The 26880-nt window shown below is 41.4% G+C and overlaps 1 protein-coding gene across 12 annotated transcripts in view; it reads right to left on the minus strand.

Annotated features, from left to right (window-relative positions):
• MAML3 (mastermind like transcriptional coactivator 3) overlaps positions 1-26880 on the minus strand; it is a 339298-nt gene that overhangs the window by 270602 nt on the left and 41816 nt on the right. The window contains exon 1 of one of the 12 annotated variants that reach the window (XM_039542204.1): positions 16548-16633. The exons of 10 other annotated variants lie outside the window; for them this stretch is intronic. Coding sequence is in view for 1 of the 2 variants with exons in the window: in XM_039542206.1 (XP_039398140.1) it covers positions 16548-16553 (6 nt within the window). In the remaining variant the exon portion in view is untranslated. Of the gene's footprint in view, positions 1-16547; positions 16634-26880 lie in introns of those variants that run through there. One more of the 12 variants, XM_039542206.1, reaches the window with a different exon arrangement.

Consider the following 26880-nt stretch of genomic DNA (forward strand, 5'->3'; position numbering starts at 1 on the left):
GGATAGTGAGCCTCCTACTACCAATCCTGAAATCCTAATGCTAGCAAAAACCTAGGGCCTAATTCCCCATTGCCCTCCACATTCTGGTTTGATAGCATTTTAACCTCACTTTCTCTGGTGTAAGGGAGCAGGGAAACAGTACACCAGGCCCTTACTGAGTACAGTAGGAAGTTTTCCTACTTGCAGATTCCAACAATGGGCCCACATCTAGTTGTACTGTGGAAATAATTTTCACTTTCAGAGGGTTCTGCTGTATATCTTCCCTAGCTAATTTTTTAAATATTATGGTGAAAAACCTCTCTGTGGATTTAAATACACTAAACATTTTTGCAAGGGAGTGGCTATGTACGTATAACTTATTTAACTAAGTAATAATATTGTCCCATCACTGTGGTAGTTGAGCACCTCACGGACATTAACGAAGAGAAGATTCAGAATAAATGACTGGGATTTGCTTTTCTGACTCAGAGAAAAAGTCTCCACAAGAAAAGTTGGCCCAGAAGTTAATTAACTAAATGGAGCAAGTTTCTTAAAGACAATGGGTTACATTCTGGCACTACCTTAATGCAAATCCAATGCAACTTTACTGAAGTCACCGGAGTTACTCCAGATTTACACCAGCATAACAGAGCAGAATTTGACTTGGAATTTTAAAAACGTTCTTAATTATTATCTTGCTTGCTCGGCTAGTTGTACATCAGTTGACATCACTATTCCCTTTCCCTCCACCCAAAGCTGAGCTTGGATACCTGTAAAGCATGCCTTGTGACTCCTATATATACACACATTGCCAATGAGCAATATTTTATGACCTAATACTCCTCCAACACCACTTTTACAATGATGTATGGATTTACTCCAGATATAAGTGAGAGAATCATGCTGCAGCTCTACGATTAAACCGAATGCACTAGATCCTGCTTTTAATCACACTAGTGTAACTTCATCAAAGTCACTGGAGTTAGTCTGGGTTTACACTGGTGTAAAATGATATAAAACTTTGTCCAGATGCTTAATACCTATTTAAGATAGGTAAGCTTATCCTCATGTTCCAAACCAGAAAGTGGAGGCATAGAATTTAAATTATGTACCCAAGGCTACACAGTAACTCAGTGGTAAAGTAGATAGAGACCCAGGAATCATGACTTTCAGTCTCAAACTCTAGACAACAGAAGTTAGCATCTGAGACCTATGCTACTGGCTCTGTTATTTCTTTGTATTATAATAGCACCTGGGGTCCTAATCCAAAACAAGGGCTCCTATTGTGCTAAGTACTGTACAGACACAGAACAAACTGACCGCCTACAAAGAGGTTACAATCTAGGTAGAGCAGTCTCTTTCCCGTTTACATGTATTCCATGCAGAAAATGTTTAATCAATCCACTCAATTATTCCTAATTTTTTATCCTTGCTGACCTGAAAAATAAATCCTATAATCCAAATTCAATTTACAAATTAAGCAAATCTTTAAATTCTGTAGGTATTTATTACAGTATCAATTCTCAGCATTCCGTTAAAGGAGAAAATAATCCAAGTTTTTATTTTACAAATACATTTGTGTGCACATTTCTCTAGCAATGGTTAATACACAGGGAAGAATAAGTGAACCCGTGTAATTAGCACAAATGTAATCAGCATAAAGGATGGGAAAGGAAGACAATGAGAGTGCATTGGAAAGGCTGTTAACAAGGGTGTGCTATTACAGACAACAAAAAGATTCCACCTTGCTCCCTCCCTTCTTTTACTACCACACCTCTCTTTCTCTATGACACGAGTTTAGAAACCCTGGGCCAAATTAATCCAGGATGTAATTCGACTGGAGCCAAAAAGATTATACCTCCTAGCAGGTCAAATTCATCCTTCATTTACTTCATTGGTAAATCTGACTATGAGTGAAGAAACTGGAGAATAAGATATAGAATAGCTAAGAGTTCTGAAAACAATGGGTCAAATCCTTCAGTTCTTAATTAGGCAAATGGGAGATGTGCCTAATTAAAGAGGCACAGTTTAAAAAATAATCACAATTCTGCCTATGAGTTTTTGTTTTCTGATTTTTTTTAAACTTTCAATTCTTACAATTAACACCTAAGATCACTATAATGGAAAGAGATTAGAGATAAAAATATTTCTCTTTAGTTTTTCAGTTTGCCCACCTGACAGCAATGTGTGTACAGTCAGTTTCACTGTTGCACTGTAGTCAATTTCCTCTGTTGTTATTGAAGGTCTTTCATAAAGCAACAGACAGAGAAAACATTTTTAGACATAGGAAAATGTGGTTGCAAAGCCACAAATTGGCAGGGGGGCTTGGGCAGGTGCAGTATCTGAAACTACTTGTAACTTTCTTTTTAGTTACAAGATTTCAAGTTGACAGTGTCCCTTTAAGAATTGCAGTATTCAGCTGATTACTTGGTTGTTTGTTTTCCCCGGTTTTGTTTACCTATTCCAGATGCTCCTGCCTGCATGCTCTCTGTAAAGGCCACTTACCTAGCAGTAGCTAGGGGATTCTTTATTGTAAGAACCACATAGAAGACAGTCAGCATTAGAATTGTAAGAGTTTTTTCTCCACCTGTATGAACAGGTCCTACATAACCTACATAACTGTTTTTAAAAAAGTGTTCAGTAAGAAAACTTCTATGCATAGAAGCTTTAAAAAAAAGCAAGTATTAAACGTTCAGGATACCAAAACATCAATTGACAATTGACAGTTCCCTGTGTTTAATTCTGGCTGATCTCTGACAGGCCTGACTGTCGTGAATAGTTAAAACACTTTAAAATATCTATTTCTTTGCTTAAAGTTGGTATACTAAAAGCAAAGCATGTATTGACTTTTCTAAAACATTTAAGTACCATTCAGCGTACCTTTTCCTTCCATTAAGCATGCATATACACCCCAGCTTTTGAAAAGAATGAGCTTAGTTATAACCAAGGTGAAGACCCAGAGATTACAGGGGTGAAAACAGTAACACATCATATAATAAAATAAAGAAACACATAGGGCTAGATATTGCCCTCTGATGTAATTCAAACAGGCAGCTCTCATTTGGAGGTCAGCATTTGATCCTTTGGAGGATTTAAGTGGCTAGATCTACAATGTAAGTAAGCTTTCGTGCTACTCCTCTACCGGCAGACACAATGGTAAGGAACCAGCTATATTTAAATGCACATTCTGTAGGCTCAGAAAGCAGTGGGAGGAGAGAGAGCAAGAGGAGGGGGATTAAGTCAATAATTATTCTGTTTGAGAAACTGTAGAAGTAAACACCAAACTCTAGCTAGTCTGATTTCATCATGGTTTCAGTAAACAACAAAAACACATGCTGTTTCATCTAGTCAGAAGACTAAGGAACCAACCTATGAATTCCAAGGTACCAGAGACATGAATAATATGTGCCCTTTCACACCTCAATAAACAGGGCATATCTGCCTCAAAGGCTTTCCTGGAATGGGGTTGAAGTTGTTTAAGCTATTGCTCCTTCTATCAGATTTACATTTCCTACACTAAACCCAGCCAGCTTTATTGCCAACAGCCCTTCTACAAAATGGGACCTTTGGCTTTGAAGACCCACTTTAAGGAATCTAAAGGGGCAGTAAAGTTAAAGCAGAATCCATGGCAACAAAATGGGTTAAACTAAAGCTCTTGATCAGCTCCCATTAAAAAGAAAGGGCTCAAAGTAGCTGCCCAATAAGGTTTGCTAAATGAATGCAAGAAACAAACTGGGAAGTTGCAGAATATAAAGAATCCCTGCTGTGCTTTCCCAACGTGTCTCCTTTATGTCCAAGAGTGTTCAGTAAAACAGGTTTTGAATACACTAGCTTTTCACATCTTGAAACATGGGTTCAAAACTTGTATTAGTTCGTAAGTCTCCATTTCGTCCCCAGTGGACAAAGCACACACATATGGATAAGTTGGTACCCAGGAGAAGCCCATAACAAAGGCCAGGGGGAACACATTCAACACAGATGGCATGGATATGGGATAGATCTATAGATTTTTGTCATTTTCCTATGTTTTCTGAAGAAAAATCTCTCTCCTAGTTTTCAAGATAATCCTCTAAATTTGACATAGTGTGGTGCTGTCTGAGTGGTACAGAGAGATAGTCCTACACAAAAGCTAAGAAAAGTATGGTGATGCCCGCCAATCATCCCAGCTGAGCGTTAAATCCCAAAGCTAACAGCAATCAAATGTCTTGTCCACGCTTAGAAAATGAAACTTTTTCTGCCAATATCTTCAATACAGCCAATCTTCAAACTTTTTCCAGATAACACATATCAGAGGGCAAGAATAGTTTTCAAACATTGCTTTTAAAAACTTATGCTCCTTCCAAAAAGGCCAGTAAAACAGTGTTAGTCAAAACTGTGTTCAAAACATAAAAATGGTTTCAGAACTTGCTATTTTTTCAAGTGTGGACAGGGCTTAAATGTCCAGACTGTTAATTATTTTGCTTCTTAGCAAACAATATGCTTTTGTCCCAGTGCAGTTGAATTTTTATGAAACAGCATTCCACACAAGTTGGCGACAAGTTTTTAAGAGGCAAATTAGTGAATATCCATCAAATATATTGTGACATTAAACTTCATATTCTTTATGGAAATATACTTATGATATAGATTTGACATAACTAAGATACATTTTATGCAAGATGGGTCATGTGAGATATTGAAAAGGTTATGATTAACTGAATGTGATTATCCAATCTGTATGCATGTATCATTTCTGTATCTAAAGTTAGGAATATGGACTATGTAACAGTTACAACTGGGCGTGTATTTGGAAGACACCCACCAGACAACAGGCCATCAGACTGGATGGGCCATTAGGAAGAAACAACTAGTCGGTGACGATACTAATCTCTATCCTTCATGAGAGGGAACGATGACACTACTAGGTCAGGTGGTCTTGTCACCTGATACTAAACATTAACTTGGACTTCTTGTAACTTTCCACTTAAAGGGGGGAGGAGGGCAAGTTTAAGAAACAAAAGATTCCCACCTTATGTAAATCTTATTTAATGGAGAGGAGGAAGGCAAACGGGGACTCTTCTCCATTGCCTACCCAAGGAGGACTGCTGAAAGAACCTGAAGGGACAAATGAACTAACCTGAAGGGAAAGGCAGGGGAGAGTCCAGACTGAGACAGGGGTCCAGTCTGTAAGAAGAAATAACTGGAACTCTGAGCTACAGAAACTCTGCATCCTGCCTAATTCAACATTTAGGATGAGAAATTACATTTTGTAATCTGTTTCTTTAGTGAATCAAGCTTAGTTTGCATGTTTTGCTTTATTTGCTTAGTAATCTGCTTTGTTCTGTTTATATTCACTTAAAATCTACTCTTTCTAGTTAAAAATCTACTCTTTCTAGTTAATAAACGTATTTTATTTATTCTGAAACCCAGTTTGTGCAATTCATAATGGGGGGGGGGGCGGGGAGAGGCTGTGCATACCTTCCTCCACATTGAGGGAGGGGGCAGATTTCACAATATACCTTTGGATCTGCACTCCAAGGGAAGTGAGCACCTGACTGCTGGGGCAAGTCCCTTAAACTGAGTCTTCCCAGAGCTGATCTCAGTGCCTGTGTCTTTCTGCAGCGGGGTATAGCCTGGCCTGTGTGTGTGCTAGAGGAGGCTTAAGAGCCTGGCTCAGCAAGACAGGGTAAAGGGGGCCCAGGCTGGTGGAACAGGTGGGCTCAGTGGTATCTCAGCACATCAGGTGGCACCATAAAGGTGTATATATTATACACACATCTCATGTGTGTTTTGGGGTATTAGCTGGACTCCACTGAACACACTTTCATGCTGAACCTTAGTTAGTTTTTTGCTTGTGAATAAATAAGATGCGGAAGGCTTCAACATATGACTCAGGGAAAGAAGGGAAGCAAGAACATCTCAATGAGAAGAGAGGTGCTGAGAGGACTGGGAAATCTTTTTCCCCTGGAATTTTCATGCAGAAAGATCCCAGAGAGGCCTCAGGAGCTTTTTTATTTTTTTAATCAAGAGTGGGTGAAATCAAAAAGACAATGTTATTTTAAAGTACTCAAAAACTCTCAGTGGTCAACAAAGAAGTCAACATTTGCCACATGCCTGTTATCAGACTCACCACGGTTATTTCCTCTTCTAAATATGGAAGGACTGTGGCATCTCAGATACCAATGCATACTAACGGACATCAGATGGTTACTTTTTAATGGTAACCGCTATACTAGTATTTTCATGTGTGTCTGGAGTCTACTTACTTCAGGCAGTAGAACAAATTTTCCTGAAGTTTCAAAATATGTCTGCAGAGTCTGGGAAAATTTTTAAAGAATTTACAAGATTTCCTACAGATTTCTTGTGGCCCTGATCCAAAAATGGAATAGCATTAGTGAAATAAAGGAATTGTCAGAATGGAACAAAACAATAAATGATGTTGTCTCATGACCAACAGGAGCAGAGGAGTGAGTCTTCCACCCCCACCTCCATACTGGATCTAATTGTGCCCCTCTAGGTGGCAATTAAGCTTATGCCCTGAAACACACACAGCCCACATAACATCTTACCCTTATTCACATCAGGTGAAAGTCACTCCCTTACAAAGGGCCAGCACAAAGCCTATGCACAACTTAAATCATCAAAAGAAGGGCTAAGCGGGTAAATGGTGTGTATGCTTTATGGACAGTTTTCATTGGGTCTAGTTATTATTAAATCTTACTAAGACATTTGCTTCAAAATATCCTGCAGCTGAGAGTTCGATGAGTTGATCGTGCATTGAAAAATAATAGATCTTTTTGTTTGTTTACATCTTCGACCTTTTAAATCTGAGTGCCTTCTTGCTCTTGCATTAAGGGAAAGGGTTAATATGGTGCACCCAACTGGCCTTCATCAGGGTAGTCATTTTTACTGACTCTACTCACATACTTAACTCTTCTTTCCAAAGGTATGGCATTTTTTTAATCTCTCGTTATGGAAGCTCTCGACCTTCTCATGCTCCACCTTAATGCCTCCAATTATTTTTGTTTCTCTGATTGAGACTTATTTCATTTTAATTTTTTATTTCCAGTATGTCTTTTGCAAGACAAAGTGAACAACATTCAATACAACATGGAAAGCAAACTGTGTAAAAGTATACATGAATAGAATACATGCATCCGACAAAGTGGGTATTCACCCACGAAAGCTCATGCTCCAAAACGTCTGTTAGTCTATAAGGTGCCACAAGACTCTTTGCTGCTTTTATCAAGATTCCAAACCACCATTAATGGCCCACACTTTGCATAATTACAATAGGCCCTCAGAGTTATATTTCATATTTCTAGTTTCAGATACAAGAGTGGTACATTTATACAAATAGGATGATCACACTCAGTAGATTATAAGCTTTGTAATGATACCTTACAAGAGACCTTTTGCATGAAGCATATTCCAGTTACATTATATTCACTCATTAGCATATTTTTATAAAATCATATAGATTGCAATGTCACAGTAGGACTTTGCATCTCACCTACTCCTGGGGGAATTCTGCACCAAAAAAAAAAAAAATACTGTACACAATATTTTAAAATTCTACAAAAATCTGAAAATTTTATTGGTCAAAACAACAGTACATAATCACACACAGTTTCAATTATTTTGGCAACTTATTTCAAAATACCTTTCAGCAAGTATGTCTCTAACAATACAGACACACACAAAAATTCTCCCAGGAGTAGAGAGTTAAAGAAACCTCAATGACAACTCAGTTCCTGTTTCTTTACCACCTCCCCGCCAGTCAATACACCCAAACTCCCTCCCCGCCTAGAGCCCAGGCATGGGGCTCCTCCTTGCCCAGATACCCAACCCCTCCCTCCCAAAGCTCGGCTGGGCGGGCCCTGTGGCTGGGACACCCACCCGCCTCTCCCCGCAGAACCCAGGGATCCAGAGGGAGAAACAGCCAGCTGCTCAGTCCCAGGCTTGTGTGGAGTTTCCTGTGTACTGTCGTCTCCTTCCCTCAGGGCATGCTGGGAACTCTCTCCTCTCTCCTCCCTCTCCCCCTGGCAGTGTCTTCTATCTGAGAGCTGGGCTCTGCAGGGTCCAGCACCCCCTAGTGGCAGCCAGCAGTACTGCAACCCATGGGGGGGGTGGATTCTGCGCAAAAACATTAATTTCTGAAAAATTCTGCCTTGTGCAGTGGCGCAGAATTCTGCCAGGAATAATCTCACCCCATGATTACCAGGTTTTCTTAGTAGCTTCTTGTGAGGGACTTTAATAAAAGCCCTTTAAGAATCTAAATAAATTATAGTATCTCCACCAATTCTCCATTATCCACTATTTTAACTTTTCAAAGAATTCTAATATTTTAGAGACAATTTACACTTACAGAAGCTATGTGATTTGTGTCTATCATATAACACTCAGGTGCGTTATAATGACATTTTTAATGATTTTCTCAACCATTTTTCTCATTACTTAAATAAGGGTCATCAGTTTATAATTTCTCGGATCATCCTTAGCACCTTTTTTAAAAGTAAGAACACTGACTACTCTCCAGTATTTTGTTACAGTTGCTGTAATGATAAATCATTCCTTTTTTTGTTCATAGCTCTGTCTTTAATTTCTTCCAAACTCAAGGATGAATACCATACAGTCTAAATGGCATCTTACCACTTAGTTTGATTTGTTCCATCCTTATTAACTCTTTTTGATGTCTCTACCCTGACAATACCTCAACTTTACTGGAGTTAACATTAAACTCAAGAGGTAGGCACTCACTGTAGGAGAGACCTATGCAAAGAAATTATTTAGTGTCTGCAATTTTCTCATCTTCTTTGATTGCCTCCTGAGTATCTTTGTGGTCTAGTAGGCTTATTAGATCTTCAGTATATTTCCTACTTCTCACATACTTCTGTAGAAGAAATCACTGTGTTTTTGTCTGTTTGTCCTTTTCATTTCCTCCCATCCCTAGGACTCCATCTTTCCTACCAAAGTTTATGTTCCATTATACTAGCACTGCTTGGGCTGAACTTCCTTTTATAAAGGCTACTTCTTTGGCTGGAATAATCATTTGCACCTTTTCATTTAACTAGTGTTTCATTTTTCTCTACTTTTTCTTCCTTCTCCCCTCTTGGGTATATAGACAAGCCTTACAATTTTGTATAAGATGTTATATATATTCACAAAAATGTCTAATCCTTATTCAATTTTACTAAGCTGTTTGGTTGACTAATATCGTGCAGCTCTGAGTTCCAATGATCATTTTTTAAATTTCTGGGCCAGATCCTCACACAGTGTAAAAACAGTGTTGCTCCACTGCAGCCAATGGAACAGTGCCACTTTCCCCCAACTGAGGAGTCGTTCTTTCTATGCAGATTCAATATTTTATATTATTTCCTAACTTTTTGTTTCAGACTCTTTCCAATTAGCTTCCTCGCTGCTCTATTCCAGTATGTTCTTTCATTCCTGTTTCCTAAAATCCCCCTTCTTGACTGTGGGCATCAAAGTAACATTAATAGCGTACGTGTACATAGTACCTTTAATCTAGAAGCATTTCAAAGAGCTTTCTTTGATGTGAATCATCCATGAGGAGGAGCTACAGTAGCTGTTTACTGGCAAACAAAAATGCTGCACAATAATTTAGGAGAGGAAGTGAAAAGAATACCTTCTCCAACTGAAACTGAAGAGATACTTTAGGCAGGCAAAATATATTGATCCTCTCTGGAACTGGGACAGATATCACATGGTAAATGCCTGTTCTCATGAAAATAGTGACACAGGATAGTTACCATAATATTGGTCAAAATCTTGAGTATACATCTCACTCAAAACACCACAGGTGAAATCCTCACTCTGTGCCAACCTTGTGTAAAAGGGTTGGATTAGCATAAACAGGGGGCTCTAAAATCCATGGTTGTGGTTGGCTGAGGATTCCCCCTGTGCAGAAGACAGCTGTATGGCTGGCCTCTGAGAACCCCCTGGCAGAGGCACAGCACAGAATCTCCCCCAGCATCTTTACCAGCACAACTTGCACCCCTATACTTAGGTATCGGCTCAATATCAATCTATCTTAGGCATCTGCACAACAGCTAGTATCTAAGTGCAATACTTATCAAGAGGGTTCAGTGTCACCAACTCAACCACCAACACTACTTGCTGCAGCACCCTGACGTCTTGGAAATCTCCCACTCAAATACTGACCTGCCTCACCCTTAATTTCAAAATCTTGTGTTTTACTCAGGATCAAATCAAAAGTAGACTCTTCTCAAGAATGCTCCCAGAATAAACTGTTCCAAGAAGTAATTATTTATGGTATTGACATTTTTTTCCTGCAATCTATGTCCCAATACAATTTTCTATCTATTTATATTTGAATAGCTGGAGCTACCTATTATTATAGTTCCACCAGATTCTGATCACTCCCTAACCTCTGCATTTGCTATCACTGCTCTAATCTAAAAACTGACAGCATCTCTCTTACTGCTGTAGTTTTATTCCTATGGCATAGCCTTTTTAATCCAGCCAGATTCTACTTTATCATCCTTCACACAGAGATACTCTTTCAAGAGGGTCTCTGGCAGGGGTCGGCAACCTTTCAGAAGTGGTGTGCTGAGTCTTCATTTATTCACTCTAATTTAAGGTTTCGCGTGCCCGTAATATATTTTAACGTTTTTAGAAGGTCTCTTTCTAGACATCTATAATATATAACTAAACTATTGTTGTATGTAAAGTACATAAGGTTTTTAAAATATTTAAGAAGCTTCATTTAAACTTAATTTAAAATGCAGAACCCCTCAGACCCGGGCAGTGTGAGTGCCACTGAAAATCAGCTTGCATGCTGCCTTTGGCATGCATGCCATAGGTTGCCTACTCCTGGTCTATGGAATCCCTTAAGCACAGCATTACTTCTCTACTTCTACAAACCAACCAGTGTTTCCTATAAAGTTGATTACAATATTGATCACTCTCATCCGCCTATGTTTCAGAAAGGCCAATTCAGTCTACACTGGCTAACAATGCCAGGTAGAGTGACCAGATAGTATGTGTGAAAAATATGGATGGGATATGGGGGAAACAGGTACCTATAAAAGAGAAAGCCCACAATATAGGGACTGTCTCTATACAATCAGGACATCTCGTCACCGTAGCGCCAGCTATTCCAGTACATCTTCTCTTCCATGTCCAAGCTTTTCAATTTGCGAAACTGGGATATTTCATTGTCCATCTAAACATGGTAGACCATTTTTATTTATTAAAACTAAAAGTTAAGATGGTACTTTGGCAAAAAGTCATTAGGGAAAACTAATCCAGTGCCTTTAGCATTATCACTAGTGCTATCTCCAATTTCCAAATTAAAAGATACATTATATATATTGGGGTGGGGGGAAGCCTGATGTGGTAAAGTATACCTTTACATCTTCCACCCTTTTAATCTGCTGCTGCCAGAGTATCTCTTCAGATGAGACAGAAATATGGGATCCCAAAATTGACTAGCCTGACATGTTCATTTGTTATCTTTGAGAGAATTAAGCCCTACTGTTTAAGAGACCTGCTGAAACCTACTCAGCAACTTGAAGCTAACACAATATCCACACACTGAGAATTATTTTTAAACAGCATTTAAGTTAAACAAAATGTCAGTCTTTAGGAAGGATCAAGGACGTGGTGAACAACATACATTTCAGTAAGATTTAAGAATAAAAAACTGAACAACGAAAGGCCCTCCCCCATCCCCTGCGCCAAAGCAGAATCAGAATAGAAACTAAGTGAGACATGTTAACAGAGAAGCACTCCAATTAATGTGTTACAGCTCCTTTAAAACAGAGAACAAACGGTACGGCTGCTCATGATACTGGAGGATGCAGAGCAATAATTGTCACTTAGCCACTTAACTCCCTGCTGCATGGCTCACTCACTCATTGTGGTTTATCTCTCAGCCAATTACTGCTGTCATTTGCATTTCAATGTGTGCCGTCAGGAGCCAGATCAGAGTCAACAGCGGAACAGGAAATAGAAGCAGAGTAACTTGGTTACTTGAGGTTGGCTTAGACAACATTTTATAATTTGGGGGCAGGACTGCTCTCTGTATGTGGCCTCATGATGTTGGGCATATATTTTTCCTTAAGGCAAGTTCAAAGACCTGGCAGAAAGCCAGCTTTTGCCAGCTGGGGTAATGCTGATGAAGATTCAGAAACAGGAAATAAAACCAATGGAAAGTGAGTTTAGACTGATTTCCTCAAAGACTCCTCTGCCCTGTCTTGTCAGCTGACTTTACAGCTAAGGAAATACCTATTACGCAAATGCAGGAGTCCCACTATGATGTTCTTCTGGAATGTTGTACTCCAAGTTCACTTTTCTCAGTCACTTCAGCTCTACAACACATGTAGAAAATGTGTACAGCTTGCAACTCTGTTGTCACAGTGCATATGTCCCTTCTCTGTTGTCTTCACTCTAGAACAGGGGCGGGCAAACTTTTTGGCCCGAGGGACACATCTGGGTATGGAAATTGTATGGCAGGCCATGAATGCTCACAAAATTGAGGCTGGGGTTTGGAAGGGGGTGAGAGCTCCAGCTGGGGGTACAGGCTCTGGGGTGGGGCTGTGAATGAGGGGTTGGGAGTGCAGGAGGGCGCTCCAGGCTGGGACTGAGGGATTCAGAGGATGAGAGGGGGATTGGGGCTGAGGCAGGGGGTTGCGGTATGGAAGAGGGTCAGGGTGCAGGCTCCAAATGGCGCTTACCTCAAGCAGCTCCCAGAAGGAGCGGCATGTCCCCCCTCCAGCTCCTACGCAGAGGTGCGGCCAGGCCGCTCTGTGCCCTGCCCCATCTACAGGCACTGCCCCTGCAGCTCCCATTGGCCCTGGGAGCTGATGGGGCAGGGGGAATGTGTGGAGCCCCTTGGCTGCCCCTATGCATAGGAGGAAGAGGAGGGACATGCTGCTGCTTCCAGGAGCCACGCAGAGCCAGGGCACACGGCAAGCCCCCGACCCTGCTCCCCAGCTGGAGTGTGGAAGTGGGGCAAGCCCCGGACCCAACTCCCTGGTGAAAGCTCAAGGGCCGGATTAAAACATCTGAAGGGCTGGATGTGGCCCCTGGGCCGTAGTTTGCCCACCCCTGCTCTAAAGACACAATGCAACCACTTTATTTTACGTTAATATTCAGACATTTCTGGTGAAATTAATACTTGCTAATTGCAGAAATGGTTAATGGTTTGTATTGCAGTAGGTTTAAGTCTATGTATTCACAAAGTATCACAGCTGTTTACTACCAAGGTTCAGCCACATTTTAAACAGCTTAGGTTCTTCACAATATTTGGTGTTCAGGGATCAGATTCTTAGTCCTAGCTGACAAGTAATGCTCAGCTTATCAGCATGCTCCCTATAACATTCCATCACCACAGGTTGCATAGCAGCCACCCAAGGGGATAGGAAGACCTGTTGTAGCTGGATCTAATTCAATGTGGTCTCGGAAACTGAAATAAGATTTCTGACTTCTTCAGCCAACAAGAACCAGATGATGTACAGTACAATCAATTTTATTTGTTGACAAGATACATTTCCATGGGTTTTTCCATGAGTGAGAGAAAAACATTCAGTGGGCAACTCATACTATCCACCCACTGTGCACACAGAGCAGGATACAAATAGCTGGTGAAGTGCAAAACAAATTTTACCCTTCTACTTGGGAGTATGTTAAGAAAAGCTGATTTGTCATTGTCTAACTGCAATCTTCAGGCTATAAACTCCCCACATAATATTTGAAAAGGATTCTGTTCAATGTTTACTTACAAAACTCCGAAACAAAACAAATTCATTGAGGCTTCTTTTTAACTAGTAGTCAGAAAAATGATGGGTAACTTAAATTCACCATGGCACCTAGCCCACTGCTCAAATTAAGAAAACCTTACACTTTCTCTCTCACACACACACACACTTTCAAAAAAGCTTCATATCATAATCCACCTCTCACAAAGACAGTACTTAAATAAATGATCCAATGCAGCTCTTAAAAAGCAAGTAGCCAGAGTGCGAACCTCGGTTAATTAAAGGCCAACACAAAAGTAACTTACCCTTCCTTTTGTCTCTTTTTAAGTGTTTTTAAATGCTTTTTTTGGCTGACCAAATTACTTGAAACTCTCAATATTAATAAGCTGATCAGTTACTGGCTCCCTGTTTGCTAAACTGAGCCAACAAACTGCTCTTTTTCTTTTGTCTCCAAGCCAAAGGAAACTTTATGCAGAATGAAATCTCTCCCTCCCCCTACAGTGAATCACAACACAATGGTGATTTGGAATCCTGCCATGTGTCACTAGAAACAAAAAAATGCTAAGCCAAACAACAAGGCAGGATTTGAAGCAGGGCCTCTAAAACAAGAAACTCCCTTCACCACAGTCTATATAGCGACTGACTGCCTAAACACCACCACTGTGCAAGGTACTGCTACCCTTCTGTATACCAGCTAATGTTGAGCTTCATCGGGTTCATATGCATTCACAATTATATATTATAATTCACTATGCTACAAAATGGAACAAAGTCTTTTGTTTCTTGATTTACCAATCCACATCTGCCAAACTTGCATATAGTACTCCTGGGGGAATTCTGTGCCACTGCGTGTGCAGAATTCATGTCCCCCCCAGATTTCTTTGCTTCCCTGCAGAAAAAATGACTTTCTGACAGCAAAGCAAAGGGAAGCTCCAAGAGCGGTCATGCAGCCCTCTCTAGCAGGGCAAGTACATCGTTTCGGGCACCCAGAGGAGAGATAAATCACCACAGGGCTGGTGGCTCCTACCCTGTGCCAGGATCAGCTGCGAGTCGTGGCTGAGCTGGAGGTAGGGGAGGATGGGACTTCCTCTTTTACCCTGCAAGGAGTAGATGGGGTTGAGTGAGACCCACCTCCAGAAACCTCCCCCATCTGCAAGAAGCTCAGCATCCTCCTCTGCTTCCTGCCCCCATTGCTCCTCTGCCACAGGAGGAGGGGTCACTGTACAGAAAGCTGATCCTCCATCCGCCCAACCCACATGGATTTGGACCCCCCGTACTCACACCCCCACATCATGCCTCACCCCGTACACCCAGGCACACACTCCCAGCCCTCCATATCCAAACCACTGAACCTCAACCCCTGCATCTGGAGCCCCCATGCACCCAGATTCCCTGCCTCTGGACCCCCACTCCTGCACCCCGGCCACTCCCCACTGAGCCCCCTGCACTCAACCCTCCACCCCAATAAGCCCCACCCCCCTGCACTTGGACCACTGACAAGTCCCCCACACCCAGACTTCCACCCCACTGAACCCCAACACCCACCCCACCAAGCTCCACTTCCCGTGCACCCAGACCCCCCCCCCTTGCTGAGCCCCTCCACACCCAGACCCCCTTGCTGAGCCCCAACTTCCTTCACAAGGAATCCCCTGCACAATCCCATTGCCCCTGTACCAGCAACTCCCCCCAATGAGCCTCTATGCATCCAGATCCCCCCACACCTGGACCCCCATACTGAGCCTCCCACACAGAACCTTCTCACCCCCACACCTAGATCCCCCCACACTGAACCCCTCCACACTTGGATCCTGCCTGGTTGAGCCAGCCTGCTCCACACCTGGCAGGCCTGGAGTGGAGGGGCAGGGCCCCAGGGTGTTTCTGGGGCAGGCGTAGCCCTTACGCTGTGTCAAGGTTGGGTGCAGCCTCACTGCCAAGTCCATGTCCCGGGGTAGGGTGGGGTGGGGAGGGGGCAGGGTGATCTTCCACCTCTGTGTAGCCAGTGGCATGTACTCCCCACTGCCATGCTGAAGCCTCCATATTTATTTATTGACAAATAAAACTTGCAGAATTTTAAAATATTGTGTGCAGAATTTTTAGTTTTTTGGTGCAGAATGCCCCCAGGAGTAATATAGACAGAAATCAAGTCAACTGTGTGCAGTAGAAGTTCTGCAAAAGGAAAGGCAGGTTGAATGATGGCCTGGACAAAAAAGTCCATTGGAATCATCTGGGGTGAATTTGCTGACGTCCAGTGCTTATGAAAGTGACAAAGTGAATAGAACGTGGACTGTAGCCAAGAACGGTGCTAGTAAGCTTAAGAATGCTCTGCACACACACAGCTCTGCCTATACACCTCAATCCAGACCTCTAATACCCTGTCATTCTTATCCAGAGCAGAGAGCAAGTAGCTTTGTGGTCTTGGGAAGTGCACAACATGATCAGCTGAAACCAAATGCATTTCACTTGCAATAATCAAAATCTGAAATCAGTTCACCAGAACTGAAAGTGATTAATTCACTACACTTTGCTTCCCAACCCTCTCGATTTTGGAATGTTTCCTACCCCCATGGGAAGGGGGTAGTGTAACAGTTCAGAGCACCTGGACTCTGTTTGCCAGGCACTTGCAGCCAGACTGTTCAACCTGCTTCTAAAAGGGGGGGGGGGGCAGACCTGGCAGTGGATGGAACATGACTAGGGTAGCTAAAGCAGTGCACACCTGAGGCAGTCTATGCCAGATCTGTGGAATCCCAACCACAACCTAAAACAGCCCTCTCCTTGACAGAATCCCCAGAGCAAACACCATCTACCCTCCCCAGTAGGTGACCTCTCCTACCAGAGCACAATACCTACCTTCATCCACCAGCATAGGTGAATCACATCTTATATGTTGCTTCCAGTAGGATTTCTCATTAAGTCAGTCTAATTTACTGCCCAGTGTAGCTCACTAACCTTCACTACCATCTTCACACACAATCCACCTTTTATGCAAAGTCTCACAGCCTCCTGCTATCAGGACACCATGCAGCAGGTGCTACATCTAAACATTGGCTAATCTTGCGGGGGCAACAGAGACAAAACCTTTGCTGATTAGCACTGATTACTTGCAGCTGAAAGGTGAAATAAAAGATAGACCTAAATGACATTGAAACACTGGGCCACTTTGAAGGAGGATACTTGGTACAACCAGTTTCTTTTCTGCCTCCCAAAACAGAAAGACAAAGTGCTAAATAGCACACGGCACCCAATTTTCAGATGAATTTATTACATGTAGAAATCCTCTTAGATGCTATGTCCAGCATTAGAAGAAGACTGGAAGAATTACAACAAAACACTGTATTCGGGACCAAATACTGTTCTTGCAGGGCTTTGATTTCATTTTTGCTTATGAGGGAGCTCTCTCACACACAGAAATGGTGGAGATTGCAAACGTTTCAGGTGGGAGGTTGTATTTCTGCATTTCTTTGGTTGCCAATCTAATTAACTGTGACCACTAATTGGATAAACAGCCAAGAGAAACTTGAATATAATTCCCACCCTAAAATTAAGCAATCAGCCAGATTTCTAGAGGCAGTAAGCACTCACAGATCCCATTTGCAGTAGAACCTCAGAGTTGCAAACTGACCAATAAGCCGCACCCCTCATTTGGAACCAGAAGTACACAATCAGGCAGCAGCAGATACAACAAAAGAAAGAAAAGCAAAATAGTGCAGTACAGTACTGTGATAAACTACTAAAAAAAGGGAAAGCAGCATTTTTCTTCTGCATGGTAAAGTTTCAAAGCAGTATTAAGTCACACTTTTGAAAGAACCACCATACGTTCTGCTCAGAGTCACAAACACACTCCATTCCCGAGGTGCTCATAACCCTGAGGTTCCACTGTACCTAAACGGCAGCTTTGGATGCTCAAGCCCCCTTAAAAACCAGGCCATTTGCTCCTGTTTTTATTTCTCTCCTGGTGTCTCTCCTCCTCTATCTGGGGAATTATTCTGGTCTCCTCCCACATCCTAGAATATTATTGTTGGTTTCCTCCCATTTCATGGTTCACCTACTTCCTCTTCTGCTTGAGGTTCCCACTTTATTTATGTCTTCTGTTCCCTGGTCTGACTGCCTACTACTGCTCCTTCTCCCCCTCCCTTATTGTTCCCTTTCTTTCTACTCCTCTCTCTCTATTTACAGTGGAAATGTAACAGCAGCTTTGCAGCTAAAGTCCTGGGTCCAGCTGGAGGATCTCACAAGGCACCATGACTATACACAACCACCTTCTGGCTGTTTGAAGCAGAGCAAAAGGCTGGACTCCTCCCTCTATCTGGCAGGATGGTAGGAGATGCAGGCACTGAAACTATCATCCCAATCCTAGACCCCTAAGGTATGTCTACTCAGAAGTTAAACACCCACAGCTGGCCCATGTCAGCTGACTTGGGTTCATGGGACTCAGGCTAAAGGGCTGTTTAATTGCAGGATAGATGTTCAGGCTGGACCCCTTTGCGAATTCCAGAGCCCCGACTCCAGCCCAAGCATCTACACCAGTGGACGGCAACCTGCAGCCAGCAGGCCACATGCGGCTCATCAGGGTAATTGGATTGCGGGCCGTGAGACATTTTGCTGATGTTGACTGTTCGCAGGTTTGCCCTTTCCGGCCAATGGGAGCTGTGCGAATTGTGGCCACTGGGAGCTGCGGGGGGCCATGCATGCGGACGGTAAACATCAGCAAAATGTCTCACGGCCTACAATCCGATTACCTTGATGGCCTGCATGCCATCTACTGGTCTACACCATAATTAAGCAGCCCCTGAGCTCAAGCCCTGCAAGACCAAGTCAGCTGACACAGGTCAGCTCTGGGTGCTTAACTGCAATGTAGACAAACCAATACAGAGTAGAGGTCCCTGGTCAGCAGTGCAATTCCTCCCTTTACAGAGTAGTTCAGATCCTCATCTGCCCAGCTGATTATCCAAAGCACTGAGTGGGGCACTGATTCTGGCTGAAGGGTAGGATTCTCCCTTGTTAAAAGAAGCAGAACTGTGAAGCATACTTTGAAGCTATGTGATCTCTGTAACTTTATGACCAAGTTGATAGAAAATTAATGCTGAGAGTCAAAACTCACAAGAGTTAAGAAATGCAAAGAAAAGGTTTCCTCATTTTCATTTCTGCTTGTTCTTTCTCCTCTTCCCCTTTCAGTGTGCATGTACCTCCTTCCTCCTCCATTTCCACAACATCCATATCTCTGACCCCCTTGTGTTATAGGCATTATGATTAGCATTAGGTGAACCTGAGAAAATTCAGTTAACCTAATCTGGACATTTCAATCTGCAAAACTTGAATGAAAATCTCAGGAGAACAGTCTCGCTTACAGATTTCAGTGCTTTATAACAAAAGGAGTTCAGCTGAATAACAGAGAAAGTTTCAGGTCACTTTTTATTTTATCAGGATTAGCTCAGCCATTCCCAATGATCACAAGGCAATTTAACAAATACCTTTACTATAACTAGAATATTAAATATATCTGTAACTTCAACCCAGTTACCCCATTCTTCTTTCCCCCCTCCAGTTAATTGCCCTTTTTTAACTCTCTTTTGTTACAGAGAGAAGAATGAGGGGGGCTTAAACCAAGAAGAAAAACAAGCCTGGATGTCTCTACATTTCCACACACACACTCCCCAGGTTTTTGGTGTTCCGCCACTGGCCACACTTTTCCTCCTCCTGTTCGGGCTTTGTGGGTGGACTCACAGAGCACAGACCAGCTGCTTCATAGCAGTGCACTGACATTATCAAGGCTCAACATATTTCTTGACCCATTTGTTGAGCACATTGGCCACTGCTTCAATGAAACAGCAATTGCTATGAGTACACATTGTAAAAGTTTCTTATTTTTTATTGTTCCAAAATGCCTAATTAAGCAGAGATAATGCTCCTGTGTTTCATCAGCTACTCCCCCACGGGCACTAAGGAAATGAGCTTTTTTCCAGCAAATGGAACTTTTTTAGCATTTAAAAAGCAGCCATATACAGTGGACACACTTGCAGCTGTCATTTGAAATGTAACATTTGGGTATCTTTCCTAACAATCTGACCCTTACATTAAATACTACATATATATATATGCTGAAACGTATTTAAAAATAATTGCAGCTTTATAATTCTATTTTGAAATATTTTTGTCAATATATTCAAATATGGGTACCTAAAGTTAGGCCTCTAATCCATATTAGGCACCTAAATAAAAGTCTTTGTTGAGGGAAACACTGAGCTACACATTGAGTGTGGAGAGAGAAAATGGACTGAAAAAGGGTAGCTTGAGGCGCCACAAAATTCATCAGAATCACTACAGCTCAGGAGCTGGCCTTTTCTTCCCTTCTGATATTGCTGCCACAGGAGGTGAACACTCTCTCTTCTACCAGATTCCCTCCTCATCCACAGCTCCGAGAGCAGAATGATTAATTATCACGCTTATTTATTCCTTATTCTCAGTACCAATGTAATGAGTCAGGGCAATTCCAAATAGGAAAGAACAAACAGTTCTCTGCCCCAAACAGCACACAATCTGAAGACAGCCAGTGGGGAAGGGGAACAACATACAATTAGAGAGATCCAAAAGGCAATTGGCCCTGTCTCAGTCATACAAAATGTTAACACAATGTAGCAGAATATATACATTTTCCTTTATACTTGCTAGTATCTGTCAACTAGTTTGCCACAAGCATCACAGCAGGGGATGCAAAAACGAGACAAAGACTGCTACGTTAGGAGGGGAAGAGTTTTACTAGACTTTGGAGGGAGTGGCAAAGGTTACACTTGAGGGGCGGAACCTTAACTTGAGTTATAGGGAGATTCCACTGTAGTTGCTGCCTTTCTGGATCCAGGAAATTCAGGACCCCACATTCATAGGCCCAGCCTGCTTTATCATTCTGTATATAAGGACACAGACTTGGTCAATGAAGACTGATCCAGCAACACATTTGCTCTGTCAGTACAGCCTTATAACTGTACGTACTGGCTTATCTCTTTGTAAACAAACTAAACCATACTGGACTAAGTGTGCAGGAAAGTACACTAACCATGAGTGGATTTAATTTTTTTTTGGCACTACAAGCAGCCACTTGGTTTAAGTGGCACGTGTCTTAGTATTAAGACTCATACTGAGCAGTTCAAAATGTGACAGGCAAACAACACACAAAACTGGTTTGTGATGCAGCCATGTACGCAACTGATTCCAGAGAGTGAGGGAGATGTATCTAGGAGGGAGACCTCAATTTTTTCCTCCCAAAATTCCCAAAAACTGTCTCTGGAGACACCCATTTCCAAATGTGTGCTGACCTGCTCTTATGAATGCATAGTCTCTGTAACAGCTAAACCAAAACCTACTCTAGCCACCAAATCAATTAGTCTAATATTGTATTTTAGTGCAGCAGCAAGAGCCAGCCTCAGCTGTATGGAAATTGTGTAAGTAAGTACAGTGACTTAGGGAAATATGTCATTGCTCTTAGACATAAGATTTCATTACAAGCCAGCCCACTGAAAATAAATGTTGGAGAGGAGAGGGGAAGCGAGACTTTCAAAAGAGAAAAAGAAAAAAGCCTGTGAGATCCACAATAATTGAATCTTGATTCACAGTGAGCCAAGAAATACAGCTCACACCCAAACACAGACACTCCTCCATGGCAGACAAGCATCCTGATGGTTGCTGGCTTTGTTGTAACAACAGGAAACCTCCCCCTCCCCACTAGGCACTACTGGATTGTCTGAGGCAGTCACTAACCTTAGGCTTTCGCTCTCCTGTCCGAGCCCCTGACTACCAGTTACGGGACTAAGAAACATCTCAGAAATGCATCATCGATCAACCACAACACAAATATCTTTTTGATTCAGAAGGACTGAAAGGGACCAAGACATTTTTTAAAAAGTGTGTTTTTAACCTAACACATAGTATAATGCAAAAGCAATTACCATGGCTTTCTTCTTTACAGTAATACACATTAATGTATATTATCAGCAATTGCAATAACCATGTCACTGTTGTAGCCTGTTTGTACAAGGATTAATGTTAAACTGGAAGCTCATTAATTATTGAGGTCCAGTAACAAGTATTATATCTGAAAACCTGCGAGTAGCGTAAGTGCAGCTTTATTTTTTTATTTTTGTTCTGTTCATGACTAAACAGCTTTTGAGAATCAGGGGACCTTACATTTTCCAGGCAACTTAAGATGTGGAAAAACATCGCTAATCTTTAAAAGCAATTTAAAGCAATACACGAGCAAGCTAATAAAAGACTACAACACAAAATCTGAAAGGCACATTTTTATACAGAGCATTAGCGGGGGTCAGTATTGTGAGCAGGCTCTTTTTAACAAGAAAACACAAAACCAGGGAGGTCTGTGATTCTGCAGTGAACTGCAAACTCAGTCAGGATCCATATCGCTTTGAAAGATGTAATCTGTATTGTCCATTTCCCTCCTCCTTCTCTCTGCATGAGTACAGATGTTCAAATCTTATAGCTAACCCTCAGCAATGGATAATGAGGTAATAACTCTGCTCAGACTAAAGCCTCTGTGGTTACCTTCACATTAACTTCCAAACTACATCATCAGATTCACCATACCAGAAACAAAAATTTGAGTTCACCAGCCAGACCATCCTGTTGGTCAGGAAATGGTTCTAACAGCTACATTTCTGCACAGTTTTTCACCCTTCAAAGTTGTGTACAGTTACTGTAAACTTATGCATCAAACCACCTCCACATTCTAGCTTTGAATAAAAAACACACACCATAGACTATTCTTGAATACTAATGCCAAAACTACTACAAATGCTAATTTGGCACTAACAGCCTATGATTAAAAAAAACAATAAAGGACCTTAAGTACAAGAATTAAGGCATCATTGTAAGACACCCTCTTTTTCTTACCCAAAAGGACAGTTACATTGATTTTTTGCTTTTGAAGATTTTAGAGTTGCAGTCCCTTACATGAGATGTTAATCCAACGCCCTTTTTGTTTTTTCTTGGTCTCTCTCTGAAGGGACATTAAGGATGCCTAGCACTCTGGAAAAGAGCAGGGGGTCAGCCTGGTATCTCAGTTAAAACTCCCCGATACAATAAACAAATTTTAATGTCCTAGGAAGTATCTGAGACCTAATAGTTTCTTGGTGTCCCTGTTCAGTTACTGAATTATTGGTACTTAAAATACAGCATTCTGTAAAGAACTTTAGGATACTTTGAATGCCTATGATAATTCAATAAATAATACATGTGCCCTTTTATAACACTGTTCAGTCAAGGTTTTGAGATCTCAAAACATTTTATAAACATCAGTGAATTAATCTTCACAGTGCTTGTTTTAATCACAATTTTACAGACTGGGAAACTCAGGCACACAGTGGTGAAGTAACTTCCTGAAGGTCAGACACCAACTCAGTGACAAAGCTGGAAATAGAATCCTTACTGCTCAATTCCCTTCCATGTGCTCTCAAAACCAGACAATATTCCCTCACAATGCTATATAAAACCACATTCTATTCTAATCTCCCATTTCGGCACGATGTCTAGCCCACACAATATATTTCATCAAAAGAGTGAAAAGGCAGATAAAAAATAACCTTGGAGAACATACTAGCCAAGATTAAAAGAAAGAAAAGATAAAATAGATATCTCCCATGTAGGGTCTGGAGGAGTTTTGCACATCAACCAGCCATATGCTAAACTAACTTAATAAAGGACCCACTTCTCCCCCCCTCACACACACCATTCGCTCCTCCAAAACACTACGAACTTTAGGATAAGGACTAAAATAAACATGCTTGTTCAAGGAATTTCTCTGCAACCCGACAGTGGTTTCTGCGTGTAGCAATCAGACATCAGAAATACTAAGGATCTACTAGGTCATAGTGTCCATTCTTCTACCAGTGCAGGATTTTCCTGCTAGATCTTCTTATTTTTCTGCTTGCAAAGTCAAGTATTTATGATGTACAGTAAATATCTGCCCACATTAATAGTTTAATGGACAGATTCATATGTGAACACCTGGCTAGTGGAAAGATGCTTATGGGGAACACAGTGAAAACCAAAAGTTCTTCCTGCTGCCAGTCAAAAGAGTTGTGCAATGTAAAATCCCAATGATGCATCAATCGAGACATCTAAAACTGGGTTTGGGAGTCTTGAGAAACAGAACTCTAGATTAGAAACCACCTAGCCATTCAATTAAGAATCAGTTTCTATCATTCGACAATTATTCCCCCATCAGATTAGTCATGGTTTTCAAATGATAAAAATGGATACTTAATTGCTTGGCTGAGTGTTTTGTAATCCACAGTTTAATGCCTCAAAACTCCTAAACACAGTTTTAGATCCTTGATTGATGTACCACTGGGTTTATATATTGGGATGTTGCAAAAGATATGATTAGCTGATAACATAAATGTGACCCTTATTCAAGTACAAAATAAAGACCACTCTTTAAAAACCTGCCTTTATTCAAGCCTGTATTTTCTAGCAGTTTTAGCATCTAATACTTGCTGAGGAAGAGAGTTCTCATTTGCTTTCTTTTCACTGATATTTTCCATGCTTTCCTATACTGTATATGGCGAGACTTGCCCTGTTCCCAGGCAGGAAGGACTGGATGACAGCTGGCCCTGCTATGAGTCATTATGTCTCTTGTGCTACTACCTCTGAGAGACTAAACCACTTTTCCCCTCACCTTGTTTCTAGCAGTCAATTTCACAACTGCTGTCTAGCAGAGCAGCTGAAATGTATGATACATCTCTGGAGAGTAAGTTACTCTGTACACTCTTTAAAGCAGTGTTGATTCTTCTACCTAGGTATTTGCATAAAGATATATTCTTAGTGGATCACACATCCCAAGTTGTGGACACTGCCCCAAAAGCATACTCCAAGGTAATATATACCATATTACTTCAAAATATGAGAAAGAACCCATGTAAGCATCTCAGAACATGATAAACTACTGAGACCAAAACTGTCAAATTAATTTAATGGAACCCACAACAAAATTCTTGCAAAGACTAATGTATTGTGCCAGGAAATGACATCAAACCTGAATACAGTAAAGTTTAACTTTTCTACCATCATTATTATTCTCATTATTATAACCACTTGTGAAGAGTATATCTCTCATCAGAACACAAAGGCAGGTCACTACCTAGTATAAGGAACTGGTACTTAGCAAAATTACAGAGATTTATCTCTGACATTAAATTAGCTCATCTAAATTTCAGGAGCTGGAAAGGTATGGAGGGGGTGATGAAAAATAATTTACTTTGGAACATCATGCAAGAGACTAGAAAACCTATTACATATGCAACTGCTCCAGATGAGAGACAAAGTTATAGCTTTCTGATAGGCATTTGCTTTAAGGCATCTTGACTTTAAAAACAGGCTGCTTTACAACATAAGTTTTGGTCTCCTATGTACTCCTTCAACATTTCCACATCAGGTCAACTTTCTCTGGGTGATTATAGCACTGTACATCAGTACTATATAAAGATAAGAGACCCATCTTTTCTCACAGCAGCAGTGGGTTCTGATGTTGTATGGTCTAATCCAGCTGTCAGCTTGAAGGTATTTTGTCCTTTTTCACATTTCAGCATGATACTATGATGTTCTTTCGGCCATTTTCTCAAAATTGAAATAATTATAAAAACAGACAATGAATTTATTTGGTAGTTTCTTTCTTTAAAAATATATTTTGCCTTTACAAAACAGGAAAAATTCTAAGGAACCGTTTCTAAGCCACCAAAGGCTTCTACAAAAAACTGGCTAGCTCTCCTCCACCTGATCCTATAAACACTGCTGGCATTTTTTCCCCCCAATGCCTCTAACATATTTTCACTTAGCACCAGTTTGATGTATAAGATCTGACAGCCAGGCAGTTATAGGCCACCTGCATCACTGTCGCCATGACAACAATGAAAGACAATCCATGATCCCATGCCCTGGTCACACGTTTCAATACAGCTTATCTGTCCAAAGCCACTGAGTCTAATGGAAGAGAGTAATTACAATCTTCCATTCATTGTCAAAATTCTCACCATATAATGCTCTTCAAAATTATTTTATTCCTCTCACATGGCTGCTTTGCAAAAAAAAAAAAAAGAAGTAGAAGAAGAAGAAAAAGAAGAGGAAAAGAAACCTTAAGAGAGTGTAGGGAGGGGGGAAGAGGAGAGAAAAGGGAGACTGTGACTGGTATAAAAATGTAGCAGAATGTGAGCGAACTGTCCCCTTGCAGTGTTAAAGGACTAATCAGAAGCAGAGGAATGTACCAACCACTAAGAGGGATAAATTAAATTCTCTCTCTTATTCATAGATCATCACTCATGATTCTTTTGGCTTTGGCTGTCGGGGAGAAGAGAGAATATCAGCTGCCTCTTCTTTCCCCTCCCCTTCCTGGGTAACGCCTCCCTATGAAAACTGAACAATCACAGTACTGTACGGTGCAGCAGCAGCACTCCACTGAGCAGCCTGGCTGTTCAAATAAACTATATTGTCACTATGAACAGAATCCTGAAAATCTGTACCAAGAGATGGCTAGGTGGTAAAACTCCCAAGAGACCCTTGCTATCCTCTAGTTCCTAATCCCTTGGCCTTGTAAACGAGGATACATACCCCTAGGTATATCCTTCCTGACCACCCTGGGGACATCATGCCCCACAGACTTCACAGCATGCATGTGCCACTGGGAAACATTACAAGACACTACTCCTTTGTCCATAGATCCACACCGTTCTGAAAGGGGCAGAAAGAAAGCTCTGCCCCAGTGAAGGCTTTAAGGGAATATTAGTCTCAGTTCCTCATCTGGAAAAGGGGAGATAATAATGCTTCTCTACCTCACCAGGGTGAGAGGGTAAATACATTAAAGATTGGGATGGACAGATGGATATTCTTATATTTAGAGGAGGCTGATAAATAATAAAATTAAGAACTGAAAACTGAATGACTAAAAACAAAATTAAGCTGATAAAGTTGCTCTTTGGAATCAAAATAACTGAAAAGAAGAATATTGTGTAAATAAAGCCCTGATCCTGCAGCAAGCTCCACATGGGTGCAAGCGTCCCCTTGCATGGACCACACTGCAGCATAAGGGGCATAGGCAAAAGAAGGGAAGAATGAATTGCCCTGGTGCTGATACTATCCATCACCCACTCCTCCTACACAAAGCAGCACATTACCATCTACCATT

The sequence above is a fragment of the Mauremys reevesii genome, linkage group 5, assembly GCF_016161935.1.
Source record: "Mauremys reevesii isolate NIE-2019 linkage group 5, ASM1616193v1, whole genome shotgun sequence".
NCBI lineage: Eukaryota > Metazoa > Chordata > Testudines > Geoemydidae > Mauremys > Mauremys reevesii.